The sequence below is a fragment of the Diplotaxodon limnothrissa genome, linkage group LG19 (assembly GCF_057381915.1).
Source record: "Diplotaxodon limnothrissa isolate DT_005_m linkage group LG19, D_limnothrissa_male_GT1.1, whole genome shotgun sequence".
Classification (NCBI taxonomy): domain Eukaryota; kingdom Metazoa; phylum Chordata; class Actinopteri; order Cichliformes; family Cichlidae; genus Diplotaxodon; species Diplotaxodon limnothrissa.
Genome location: NC_140614.1, coordinates 16,198,027 through 16,211,145, shown reverse-complemented (window position 1 = coordinate 16,211,145; position 13,119 = coordinate 16,198,027). Strand labels below are relative to the sequence as shown.

Genomic DNA, 13,119 nt, shown 5'->3' with positions numbered 1-13,119 from the left:
TATTATTGAAAGTTAATATCACAATGTAACTAATCAATCAACTGTTTATTGTTTGGCCAAAGTTCTTCAAGAAAATCAGCATTAAGCATCTTCCTTTATCTTAATTCTCACTGGAAATGTGCTCTGCCCAGCCCTGCTCTGAATTGAAAATATGTTGAGGGGCAAACGGAGGTCAGTAACACACACACACACACACACACACACACACACACACACACACACACACACACACACACACACACACACACACACACACACACACACACACACACACACCTATCTTATCCTGGCTACACTAAGCACCACCACATGCCAGTGTCTTTTATTCAGTGGAATGATAGCCAGTGTTATGGCATCCATCGAGAACACCAACAGAGAGGCCGAGCGTTTGGAAGCACAAACACCTCTGTGGTTTAACAAAATGTCAGGGATCCACCGTGCAGCCACACTCTGTCCTGTTATTTATTTCTACCAACAAACCCCGACATTTTGAGGTCAGCTTCGTAGGACTGAATGTTGTAGAAAAAAATATCCCAGATATAACAGTTAGCTTTAAGATTCTGGCAACGACGTGCAAGTGCAAATGTGACATATCCTCAATGAAATCAAACTGTACAATACTTATAATCTAAAAATCTGTAAGGTTTCAAATACCTCAAAGATGAAGAGGATCGAGTCCAGCTCTTCCCTCTGAGATTTATGACCTGAAAAACAAAGAATAATTTATTTATGCCTACAATACCCGTTAAACCACCATTTTATACCACCTGTAATACTTACCTTTTTGCTTGAGGCTGACCTCAATGGTGACAAAATTCTCAAAGAAAACATAGTAGATATGAGAATAGTTCAGGTCGAAGAATTGCTTCAGCTCGGCCGGCTCCGCATTTTCTAAAAAAAATTAACGGTACAAAGGATCAGAGGGTCAACGAACATACACATTCAGGAGAATAGGAAAAAAATTAAAACGCAATAAATTCCCCTACATCTGCTTCAGCGTTTACACCCATTAACATGAATGTAACTTTACATTTTCTTAAACACATTTAATCTCTCATCCAAGAGGCTTAAAAATCCAGCCGCTTTCTTTCCAAGCTCCTTAGACTAACATGACTTGGATGACAGAGAACCTACACAGACATTAACCAAACATCACACACTCAACAAGACCTGGATATTCCTCTTAACAATCCCACCTCTGTACAAACAAAACATCGCATGTGCATCTTTAACTCGACCCCTCTAGTTTAAGAAATCAGAGATTTTCTTTTTACTTTGACTCTGTGAATAACCAATAACTGGGGAATAACAAGTCTTATAGGACACTGGCTTCAAGTATCTGATTTTAAAACAGATATTAAATAGTATTAAATAGTGAGAAATATAAAATGCTTCACAACTATCTTTTTGTGACAACTCACACTCATACGTGCCTGTCAAACTAAGACATCCTGTATTCCTCAGAGACAAACTGGGGTTGGAGCTTTTCTTGTTTATTTCCCAAATCTCTGGAATAGTTGACCTAAAATGTCATGAAAGGAAACTCTACTGATTACCAGAAACCCATAAAGAGACACTTTAAAAAAAAAATTGTCCGTTTAACTTGTGTTGTTGGTTTATGATGGTAACAGGAAATGGTGCTTTTTATAGTACCGCTGCAGAGGGGTACTAACCAGCAGGTTCAGCCACATTAGTGATCGAACACACTACAGATACAGAGAACATTTGTGTTATCAGTATCTGCCTGTATGTGCACTGTATCACTTCTGTGTGATTTCGTTTTAAATTAGCTTTCCTATGCTTGTTTCTTTTGTCTATTGTGCACCCCTGTAAAGCCTCTTAAACCTTTACACATGAAATACAAACACAAATCGACTCAACTACAAGTCAAAATTCATGCTTAAATGGAGAAAACACAGTGGTGAGAGGACAATTCTCACTCTTCTTCACAGGAAGCATATTTAAATAAAATAACCCTACCACCATATATGGGCGCTCTAAATATACCCGTGTTATGTAAAGAAGCTGTAAAAACAACACACAGCTCAGTTTGTCATGCAAACAGTCTCTTTTCAAGAATAAGGAAGTTTACTTGATGTGTTTTGCACCTCACCATTAATGGCAGCAGTTGAAAGAGACACACACACAAACACGCTGGTTTAAACACACTCATATTGAAACACAACCACCACTGTGGCTGAAGGTCATGCACAAACACGAATTTGGTCCCCATAGCCTAAAAAGCAAAACCGAAACACACCACAAGTTTTAAAAAGGCTGTGGTGTGATTCTGAATCTCTTAGCAAATGATGCAGAGTCTTTTCTGCTATTTCATCTGATTCAAACAGCAGGGATATATTTTCACTATGGATGACACGCGATAAAACTTCGACCCTCTGTGCCCCATAATTTAACACCAGATGACCCACTGAGGATCCTGCAAAGAAGTGACCTTCTCAGAAGTTGTTCATTAAGCTCAATAACACAGTTGTAAGACGCACAGCATCATTATGGTGAATTCGCGTATTCTTGAAACAGACAACATGTTCATAAATAATATTTTTTCTTAATTCAGTGGTGCAGGTCTACAGTGCAATACTGTTAAAGCTCGAGTTCGCTAAACAAGCAAAAACAGAACTGAAAAAATTACTTGTGTTAACTCATAACAGGCCTTCATTTGTTAGTGGACAGAACAGAAGTTTAAGCATTTTGCTGATATTTTTGGCTGTTTTACAAACAAAAATGAATTTTATGCTTAAGTAAAACAGTTTTAAATCACAGTCCTTGTGATTTTGCTTCTTTTGAAGGCCAACACCTTTTTGGTTGTCCCAGAAATTTCCATATACAGGACAAACCCACTTTTGGCTGCTTCCTTATTCAAGGCGGTCGCCACAGTGGGTGGGGCGGCTTGTTTGATTTGGCAGATTTTTACCCCTGACACCCTTCCTGATGAAACTCCAAAGGAATTAGTGTCTCCAAAATCTGTATCTGGAAAGACAAACCCTTATATTCATAAATGTAACGACATATTTGTACAATATTCTCTTTAATCATTTATGCAGGCATGTATGGCTCTAGGAATTGTTTTTTTAATTAAGAATTTTCCTTGCAATGTATGGCAATTAAATGGCATATTAAAACAAATAAACAAAATCAGCTTTTAGGAACCATTCTATTTCCTTAAAAACATTTGTATAACAAAAATGCTTCTGTTAAGTAATGCCATACAGTCTCATTACCTTACAGATTCTTACTACAGACTGTAAAGTGGCTGCACTAGTTGAGGACATCAGTTAATGTGTGATGGAGCACCAATGCAGTACAGCTTCAAGTTAATATTTTTCCCAGTCTGTCTAAACTTTAATTCTCCTCGCTGCTTGTTAAGTTATCGTTCATGCATTACTCCTAGTTGGATAGTCAACACATTGTTTGAATGTTTGCAGAATCTTAATGAGCTTGAAAGTCAACATTGGCACGACCACCTTTATTCTTAAACACAGTCTGAACGCTCTGAGGCAGCTTTCTTTTAACTTCTTTAAGTAGCCTTTAGGAATAGTTCTGCAGACTTCTTGACAGACATTCAAAGCTCTTCTTCGGATGTTGGCTACCTTTAGATGATCCCACAGTGGTTCAATAATGTTGAGGTCCAGGTTTTTGCGAGGCTAATCCATGACTGATAATGTTTATTTGTGTGTTTTTCTATCCAGATATGATTTCCTACTGTTGCCAATCCAATGGTGGATCTGATGGCACCTTTCTGTGTTTATTATTTATCAACATGACACAGCCTCCATCGTGTTTTACAGATGGCTACAGAAGCTGATTGTTGTACATCTTTCATGACCTCCTGCATACTTAATGACAATGACTTGAAGCAAAAATAAAAAAATTTGGATTCATCACACCATCAGACTTGTTGCAGCTGATTTTCAGTTGGCTTCTTAACACCCACCCTTCCACTGAGCTGACTTCTAATCAGGCTTTTGGACACAGCAGATGAACTGATCCAAACACCTATTACAAGTCTGTAAAATTGTGTTATCTTTGGCATTTTTATAACTTCGACTTGAGAAATGTGAAGAAATGGTGTGTTTTTGTTACAGATACAATTTAAAATTGGTTCTTTGCTAAGTTTTCTGTTTTGTGTATACACAAAGTTCATCCCTTGAGTTAAGTACCCTTTGTAATGCTTGAAGGTTTGCAGGTCAGTTTTAAGCGACATTAACCATAATATGAAAATGACCAGGAACAAAGACTGGACTGAAAATGGGTGAAAAAGTAGCCAATTTTAAAGAAACAAAAGAAAACAAAACAAAAAAACAACAACTTTGAAAGACCTTTAGAAAGCCTGCAAAACTTTACCTCAGGACCAAATTTAGAAAAAAAAATACAAAAAAGCAAAATATAAAGAAAGGGACAGTGGCTCGGGATGTTTGCACAGTACGCTGCAAGTTAAATCTGATTTTGTCCATTTAACTACATTTTGTGAAAAATCAAACTTTCAACATCATCTGGACATCCTTTTTGGACTTTTAAACAGAGAAAAGTTTTTATCAATTTGAATAAAATGAAACAAACAAAACTTTCTTCATCAAGACACGAGTAAAAAATAACAAATACATAAAAAAAAATAATAAAAAAAAAATCACTCATGACTCACTCTGAGGACTTAACTGGAATAATCTGAACACTGTTTCTTGCCTTGTATGAGAAAGTCTGACTGGACCACTACTGAACTCACAGTAAACATCTGTTCATCTGTAGTTAAGTTATTAGAATAGTAGAACAGCTGGTTTTAACTGAGGAGTTTATCACCAGGTTTCTTTTTTAAATAAAGCTCGTTTATGTAAAGAGAGAGGGGGTCTGGAATGAAGAAAGCCAAAAGGGATTTGGGAACAGTTGCTTATTAACCTGATTGCATAGCAGTGCAACAGCTCCTTTTACTCATTATGCCATAATAGGTGTGACCAGTTTTGAAAACCTAAAAATTGCTCAAGAGTCTTAGTGCTCCTGTCTGCTTCCCACAACGGCTGGAACAACAACAACAACAACATGAACAAATACTTAACTGCTGCAGTTAACAATTCTTCAGTGTTGTGCAAATGAAAACCACTTTCTTCATTTCATATGGCAACTTGACTGCAAAACATGTCTTTAGCCATTATTCAGTCATCTGCTTCCTTTCAGAAATTTCACTTCAAGTGTGTTTATGTCTCAGCCTCTTATCATGGTCCTGTGTTCCCAATAGAGAACAGGGAGGGGGCACACCCCTTTCCTTTTCTGTCTTGCACACACATACACAAACACAGACACCAGTAACTTTTACAATAGAAACAGGAAGCCGAGCTACTGGACACAGAGAGGAAATAGTAGAGGCTATTTCCCTCTCTGGTCGGTGTGGGAGTAAGTGTGTCAGTGAAAGACACTCATCCATCACTTTAATACCCTGCTATCTTCCTTTATTCTCCCACGCATTCATAACCCTGAATGTGGTGTTGTGTTGCAACACATCTTAACACATGTTAAGAAAACATTCAGCATTTCTCACACATCAGGCCTTTCCCCAAAACTCACACAGGCACGCCCCTGCAGCAACCAGAGAAGCCTGGCAAACGGCCTGAAGCATCACTGAGGTTGTTTAGATGTTCAACGCGCATCACACCTGATTTTATTTTATCCAAACACCCCATGCCAAACTCCATTCATAAATCTGACGATGTAATGGTATTGCTAAACAATCAATATAAATAACAGCCTTAAAGCTTCCCCTTTAACTCGACAGCAGAAGCAGCCAGGCTCCTTTAAAATTCACTTCGTATATTGAGAGTTACATATCCATCATTCTGACGGTAAAAGGGGGAGAAACTATGACTTCAGAGATAAACAATTCAGAAAAAATAATATAACCTTACAAAATGTTTGATGAAAGAAAACGGACATGATGCCGAATTAATGAGACAATTTCAAAATATTCTTCTGTGTTCTGGTTTGTGAAAAGAAATCCGGCGTGTCTCTCTACAATCGAGTCAACTTTGAACTTGGAGATTTTCTGACTTGAGTTTGGTGTGGCATGCACCAAGGCAGTAAACTGAAATCTAGAAGCTAAGCTGTTCGCCCTTTAATAATGCTTTCTAACTTACCTATGACTATTCTGAGATGCTTGAGCCTCGTCAGCACGTCCTTCTTTGGGTCCAGCACTTTCTGTGTGGATTTTTTAACGTCCCCATGAGGTTTTTTGGAAAACATTCCTGAGGCAGGAGACGCAAGAATGCGATGGTAGACAGCAAGGAGGAGCTAGCCTGTGTAGCCAGCTAATCTTCAAACTATAACGAAAAACGTGTCTCCCGGAGCATTAGCAGCCCTCCGCAACAGCGTGGAGTATTTCTACGGGTAAAAAATTATCAGAGAAACTCATTCTCTTTAAACTAAGACAAATATGTACAGCGTAGCGGGGCAACGCATCCATCCATTGCACCTCCCTTCTCCACAACAGTCACTAGCTGCTTAGTTAGAAAACATCATGGCGGAGGAGGGGAGGGGGGGAAACAAAATAATAGATAGCAGATAAATTCAACGCAAAAATGCCACAGTAATAAGCAAAATTTCTATCCCGTTTGTCATAAATATCACACAGATCTTACATACTTTGGACATACGTGGATTTTAATCTTTTAATGTTTTAAACGTGCAGGATTCTGTTCGAACTCTCCGCCTCAAGCTAGAGCGGTGAAACATGGGTAATGTAGTTTAAGCTTCCACAGTGGTCCTCTATTCATTAGACTATTCTAGATAAAAAAAACTACAATTCCCAAAACAAATAAAGGCGTCCTGCAGAGATTTGTTTTTAGCTTAGCTGGAGCACACGAGTGTAATCGTAACTGAGGTATAACGATAAGTTTTTACTTTTTTTCTCCCTCCGAAAACATTTTTTCCCAACACATCCTGCAAAGTACCACCTATCTTGTAAGATGTGAGTCAGTTAAAGCTTGCTTGTTTGTATATATTTGTAATTAAGTCGTGATAGTTTTTCTTGCTACTTGACTATATTCTCTTGCTAACGTGCTAACGAAATGCTAATACTGCTGTCGTGTATTGTTTTTTTTGAATAATTTAATAATTTCAAAGCTAAGCTAGGGAGAGCTTAGCGAATAAACTAGCATAAGCAATAAAATAGTGTGTACGATTATTGTCTATAATATTCAAACACCTTGAGGATACTTTTCAAGTTCCACCATTAAAAACAGTTAACTGAAGAAAAATGTGTATGAGAAGTCGTTCACTACGAACAGTATAAACAAATATCCCACATTATTAGCTTCTTTAGTTAAGCTGAATATTACACAGGTAAATGTGAGTCAAAAAAATCACCTGGTTGATCAACGATCGCTGGATATATGAAGGACGTAATCAAACTAAAAACCCAGAAATAATTCTAAGTTAAGAAGTTATATAATTTTATTAGCAGGAAAAAACAGAGTTGATGTTCTTTAGCAATACATTTGTTAGTGATATTTAATTAATTCGGGATGAGCGCATCAATCAGAGCAGCAACTGAACTATTAACGTTTTAATCAACCTACTAGTTGTGGCATGCTGATTTGTAATTTCCCTTAGTGTTTTAAATAATCTAGAGAAAACATATGGTAGGATGTGAAGAAAGGAACTGCGGTACTGCATGAGGAAGTCAGAGGTGGCAGAGAAGTGTGTGATCATGGTGAGGGAGGTGTAACAGTGAAACAGCAAGGAGGAGAGGTAGGGAGGGGACATGAGTTTAAATACCGGGGTCAACCATCCAGAGCAATGAACAGTGTACAAAAGAGGTGAAGAAGAGAGTGACTACCATCAGTAAAATATAGGAGTTCTGCTGCCTAACAAATAATTGAATATTGTATGTGCAACTGGCAAAACAACCTGGCTATGTTTCTGTCCCACACCAGTAACCTGACGCAGAGTTGCCGCCATGCCATTGCACCGTGACCGGGAGAAAAAGGAGAGTACAGCTGAGGAGATGGAGGCGGAGGAACATGAGCAGGAGGCATCAAGCTCAGAGGAGGAGGACTCTGACACTTCCTCTGTCTCTGAGGATGGAGACAGCTCAGGTGAGAAACACTGGTCGCAGGAAATGAGCAGAACATTCCTGTACAGCTGTCATTAAAAATGAATACTTGAGTGAATCAATCAGATTTTACAAAGTTGTCAAAGCTTCAACTGAATATCATTATATTCCTACTCAGCAGAGTTTTCTTACATAGCCACCGAGTTGCTCCCTTCTTCCATCAAAGACTAGTTTCATACCAAAGGTGTGTTTGTTTTATGCTGTTCTAGAAATGGATGAGGTGGACTGTGAGCGGAGAAGAATGGAGTGTCTGGATGAAATGTGCAACTTGGAGAAGCAATTCACTGATCTCAAAGACCAGTAAGACTGACTCTTTGCTTCAAATGGGAGTTGTTTTAGGAAAGTCATATAACAGTGAGTTGCATCCATATTTACTCCTGCGTCTGTGTACAGGTTGTATCGTGAGCGTCTCAGTCAGGTTAACAGCAAGCTGGCAGAGGTGGAGGCTGGCCGGGCGGCAGAATATCTGGAGCCTCTGGCAGTACTGCTGGAGAACATGCAGGTCCGCACCAAGGTGGCAGGTAACTTAAATGCATAGACACCTTCACATCACACTTGCATTTGTTGTTTATGTAGCCAGCTGTGCAATGCCTTCTGGTAGAGTTGCAGTTTGTGCAGCAGGGTGTTGAGTTGCCTGCTTTGCATTTGCAGAAAGTTGACATGTAACCTAGTAACATGAATTAAAAGTGAAATGTTTGCAGAAACACATTTTGTGTGCCTTTTTTTGTAATTACAGAAAAAGTGTGTAAGCCAATGTGTTGTTTTCAATTTAAAATCCAGGAGTAGTATTTAATCAAAGTATTTATTTAATCAAACATGGTCAGTGACTGTATGGCTGTAAGTGGCTGTGGGAAACACTGTCTAAAGTACACATAGGCAAAATACATCTAGTGGATAATGCAAGTCCATCCTGCAACAAATTAGTAACAAGCAGCATTCTAATAAGGAAGACTGCTGTTGGTGTGTTTAATCAATAACCTGTGCATTGGTGCATATCAGACTGCTGGCAAGATGTAGCCTAATTTAAATATACATTGCATCCATTCAGAATTTTTTTTTTATATATCAACTAATAACTATGTAAAGATTTACATTAGCCAGTTTTTGCATGCTATCTAAGTCACAGTATGGAAATGTGGAGCAATCCTCAAGTGCAAAATCCCCACTGTGAGAAACCACACGATGTGGTGAATTTGAATTTTGCTGTTTGCATCTGGCCTCAGCACTGAAGTGGTGTTTTAGGACCTCTTAAACAGACTCTTGGGGAAAAGTGCTGGCCCAGGTTAAGTTAGATAGCACAGAGATGGTGTCATTACTCGGAACGTGCAAAAACAAGTTTCTTTTTTTTTTTGACACGCCCTTTCAAATAAAGGTGTTATTAGTAATAGCACAAGTTCTTTGACACACTGATCTCTTTATTCATTTGGATATTGTGTGTCTCTCTCCGTCTTTGGCAGGTATCTACAGAGAGTTGTGTTTGGAGTCTGTGAAGAACAAATACGACTGTGAGATCCAGGCAGCATGTCAACACTGGGAGGTTGGACACACCGTTTAATATACCAAACTATTTTTTATTTTTTTAGATATGTGGTAATGCAATTGTTTTCTCTGTATTATTATATGGTCTTTATATTATAAAGGGCTTTGAGGTGATTACTGCTGTGATTTGGCGCTTTATAAATAAAACTGAATTGATCCAGTCTGTGTGTATGATTATGTGTTTTATGTGTTATTTTGACTCTGTGTGTGCAGAGTGAGAAGCTGCTGCTGTTTGATACAGTGCAGAATGAGCTGGAGGAGAAAATCCGAAGACTAGAGGAGGACAGGCACAGCATTGATATTACATCAGGTAACACAGTCATTCACGTTGTTTGATTACGTTTGTACCCTCCCACCATATACGGGAAGTCACGTTACAATGAATGCAAAGACAAAACATTTGAGTTTTTGTTTTTATTTTTCTATCAGAGCTGTGGAATGATGAGCTGTCAGGAAGGAAGAAGAGGCGAGATGCTTTAAGTCCAGATAAGAAGAGGAGACGCCCGTCGGTGGTGTCTGATATCCTTCTAATGTCTTTACTCTTGCTCATAATGATTCTACTCCTAAATAACTTAACTACTTGTGCTGTAGCCATGTGTCTGATTACATTTCATCCCTGCTCTGGCAGTCAGTCACTGTCCTTAACTCTGCTTACGTCCATATATTGTCTACATGCTACCAGATCTGGACATCCTAGAGGACTGGACCGCGATCAGGAAGGTATGTGTTAATGTGCAGGACTCCACCCTCTTTCTTATTTCTCAGGTTGTGTATTCCTGATTCCTTTTTCTTGCCTCCTCTCCTGAGGCTCTTGCTTGTGAGCCATCTTTTCATAATGTGACATGTGGCACATCTGGAATCCTCATCAGTTTTCACCTTGAGAAATTGAAGCAACAACTGTCTACAAAGTACGTCCCTCTCCTCCAGAAGCATTTTAGGAATTAAGACATCTAATATGTACTGAGATTGATTTCCAAGTCATAGGCAGAAGGATGAGGAGGCACAAAATTCAGAAATGCGAAAATCCTCTTATCTTTGTCTCTTTGTGGCGGTTTATTGTGTGTTTAGGCAACATTTAACAATCATGTGTGTGTTCACCCAGGCCGTGGCTACGCTCGGGCCTCACAGAGGGAGATCTGACTCTGAGAGCTCTGCGTTCCCATTCAGACCTGACAGAAGCAGGCCCATTCTAAACTGCTGAGACACCCACACAAGCAGCCGCATAGGAAAAAACACCTCAAGGACCTCCAACACGGAAACCTCTACATGACACATGGTGGCATTCAGGTCTGCAGTCATAAAAACGCACACAGCAGGACATTTCTCAGTCTTCACAGAATCCTCTGCACTTCTCAGCTGACAGTGATTCCACCTGTCTGTGAGATGATTGGTCAAGCTGCCTCTCCTGCCAACCATCATGACTTTAATAGATAAACAGGAACGGAAGCATTATTGATCACCGCTCGTATGTTTGGGTATTGCTGCTTTATTTCACACTCAGGCTCTGTAGACGGTTTCAGCCGACACAGGTTTTTGTAGTTTGTTAAGAAAACCACAACAATTAAAACAAACATCTCATGTTAAATGTTATGAAAACGGCTCAGCGCGTAAAAACCATTGATGCTACAGCTTAAGCATCACTGAACCTGTTCCTTCAAAATGCTTTTCAGTCAGTGTTTAGATTTTGAATACATCCATTCACTTCGGATGCACAGATGGCCTTCATTAAAAATTTAAATGCTTCTCAAAGGTCGTATGCGGTGAGGTTGGTGTCCTCGCTCCACATTGTGGTTGCCTTGAGTGAGTTAATTGGTGAGCTTATGCTGGTAAAATGGGCGGGAGTATGAAAATGAGTCATTTGTTTAAGCAAACATTTCAGCCGAGCATCAAATTCACATCAAGTCTGACTTTTTACAGCTTGCAAACTCTGTGTCGATTATTGGTTGGTAAAGAAATCAGTCGTTCTGTGCTCAACAAGGTCGAGGACTTGGTTTGACTTCAGATTCACCATGTGTTTTGCTGTAGGTTTTCAAATTTCAGGCTTTCAGTGACTAAGTGGGGGGAGAATACAAGTTCATCAATGATGCCATAAAATATATGGGTTTTTTTGTTTGTCTGTTTTTTGCCTTTAATACAGTTTACTTTTTGAAGACCATCCATGAGATATTTTACGAAACCAATAAAAGGGGTTATTTGGAAAAGAGTAATGCACAGAATTCCTGTCAGTGAGCTGACTTACAAAGACTTTTTGTCATTAGTGTAAGAGTAAAAACAGGCATTTTTCTTTTCAGTCTGCCTTGTTCATACAGTACAGTGTTTATGGACAGTCAAGGCACATTCCTCTGGCTTGTAGTGATGGAATGCTAAAACAGCGGTCTCTGTAATGTGCTGAAAGAATTATCCACCAATACCAGATCTTACTTTGAAGGAAGTGAGCCAGATCTGTGCTGAGACTGACCAGAAAGTTTCATTAAATTCTGTTTGGTTATTTTAGCATAATCCAGTGGATATAAAGAGCAGAAGGTGGACTATTTTAAGTGAGGGCTAAATGTTATGTATAAACAGCACATGAAAAGTTAAAGTGCTAATATTGTCATTCTGCAGGTGTTGCATCCTCTTCTCTCACATCTACCTCTTTTCTCTCTCTCTCATGCTCTTCAAAGTACAGTTCACATTTTTCCTCATGAACGTGTAAATGCTGGCATCTTTATGAACACCGTTAGGTAACTTAGTGGTTGGCATGGTTGTTCAAATTTGTTGGCATTGTTTCGTTGTTATAAAGCCTGCAGAAATGTTAATTGTACGTGGTGGTGGGGGGAGTTAAGCCAACAAAATCCTTTAATCAGTCATCTCACGGTTGATGATGAAACAAAACTGCCATTTGATAGCATCGTTTTTTATGTATAGGTTCTGGGGATGTAATATCCAAAAGTTTGGACAATAGGTTTTCACTTGCCCTTTTCTTGTTTATCATGTTGATGATTTTACAATTAAAAGTTGTTTTATAAACATGTCCTTTAGGCGTCTTTGTGAAAGCGCTGTCGGCAGAGCTACTTCCTCTCGATTTCAGCCTCGCATCTTTGCAACTGATTGCTTCATTAATACCAATGAAATATTTAGCAACTTTCTGCAGTGGAGCTCACAGAGTGCTTCCACATCTTTAAAGGAAGCAGCAATGGATGCAGGAACTAAATGGGGAAAAACCTGTCGAGCTCTCAAAGTATACACTGTGTACTCTTAATGAAATAATAGAGCAGATGTATTTCCTCTTTCAGAAGAACGTGCAGTATTCTCCTACATTACCTAATGATTACAACAGGTTAGAGGATATACAGTTACTATTTAGTAACTGTATATCCTTCTACTGTTTTTAAGTTGTGGCAGGATGGCCCTGCAATTTTTTTTTTTTTTCCCCATGTCTCAAATCTACTTGATGTAACTGACTGACTAATGTAAATCCAAAT

At 38.9% G+C, this 13,119-nt stretch overlaps 2 protein-coding genes across 5 annotated transcripts in view; one reads left to right on the top strand and one right to left on the bottom strand.

Moving 5' to 3' along the window:
* ralgapa1 (Ral GTPase activating protein catalytic subunit alpha 1) overlaps nucleotides 1-6,505 on the bottom strand; it is an 81,173-nt gene extending 74,668 nt beyond the window's left edge. For all 3 annotated transcript variants that reach the window (XM_085343637.1, XM_085343638.1, XM_085343639.1), the window contains exons 1-3: nucleotides 6,141-6,505; nucleotides 781-891; nucleotides 655-704 (exon numbers count right to left, since the gene is read on the bottom strand). In XM_085343637.1, coding sequence (XP_085199763.1) covers nucleotides 655-704; nucleotides 781-891; nucleotides 6,141-6,246 — 267 coding nt within the window. In that variant the 5' untranslated portion in view covers nucleotides 6,247-6,505. The remainder of the gene's footprint in view (nucleotides 1-654; nucleotides 705-780; nucleotides 892-6,140) is intronic.
* A 347-nt stretch (nucleotides 6,506-6,852) lies between these two features.
* On the top strand, nucleotides 6,853-12,267 carry brms1la (BRMS1 like transcriptional repressor a). 2 transcript variants are annotated; one of them, XM_085342433.1, is made up of 10 exons: nucleotides 6,853-6,970; nucleotides 7,938-8,099; nucleotides 8,326-8,416; nucleotides 8,510-8,637; nucleotides 9,574-9,653; nucleotides 9,869-9,965; nucleotides 10,085-10,174; nucleotides 10,311-10,375; nucleotides 10,463-10,563; nucleotides 10,758-12,267. In XM_085342433.1, exons 2-10 carry the CDS (start codon nucleotides 7,961-7,963, stop codon nucleotides 10,846-10,848), a joined length of 882 nt encoding a protein of 293 aa, XP_085198559.1. In that variant the 5' UTR covers nucleotides 6,853-6,970; nucleotides 7,938-7,960; the 3' UTR covers nucleotides 10,849-12,267. The 2 variants fall into 2 exon arrangements, with proteins under 2 accessions (XP_085198559.1, XP_085198560.1); XM_085342434.1 differs by lacking the exon at nucleotides 10,463-10,563.
* Nucleotides 12,268-13,119: the final 852 nt, after the last annotated feature.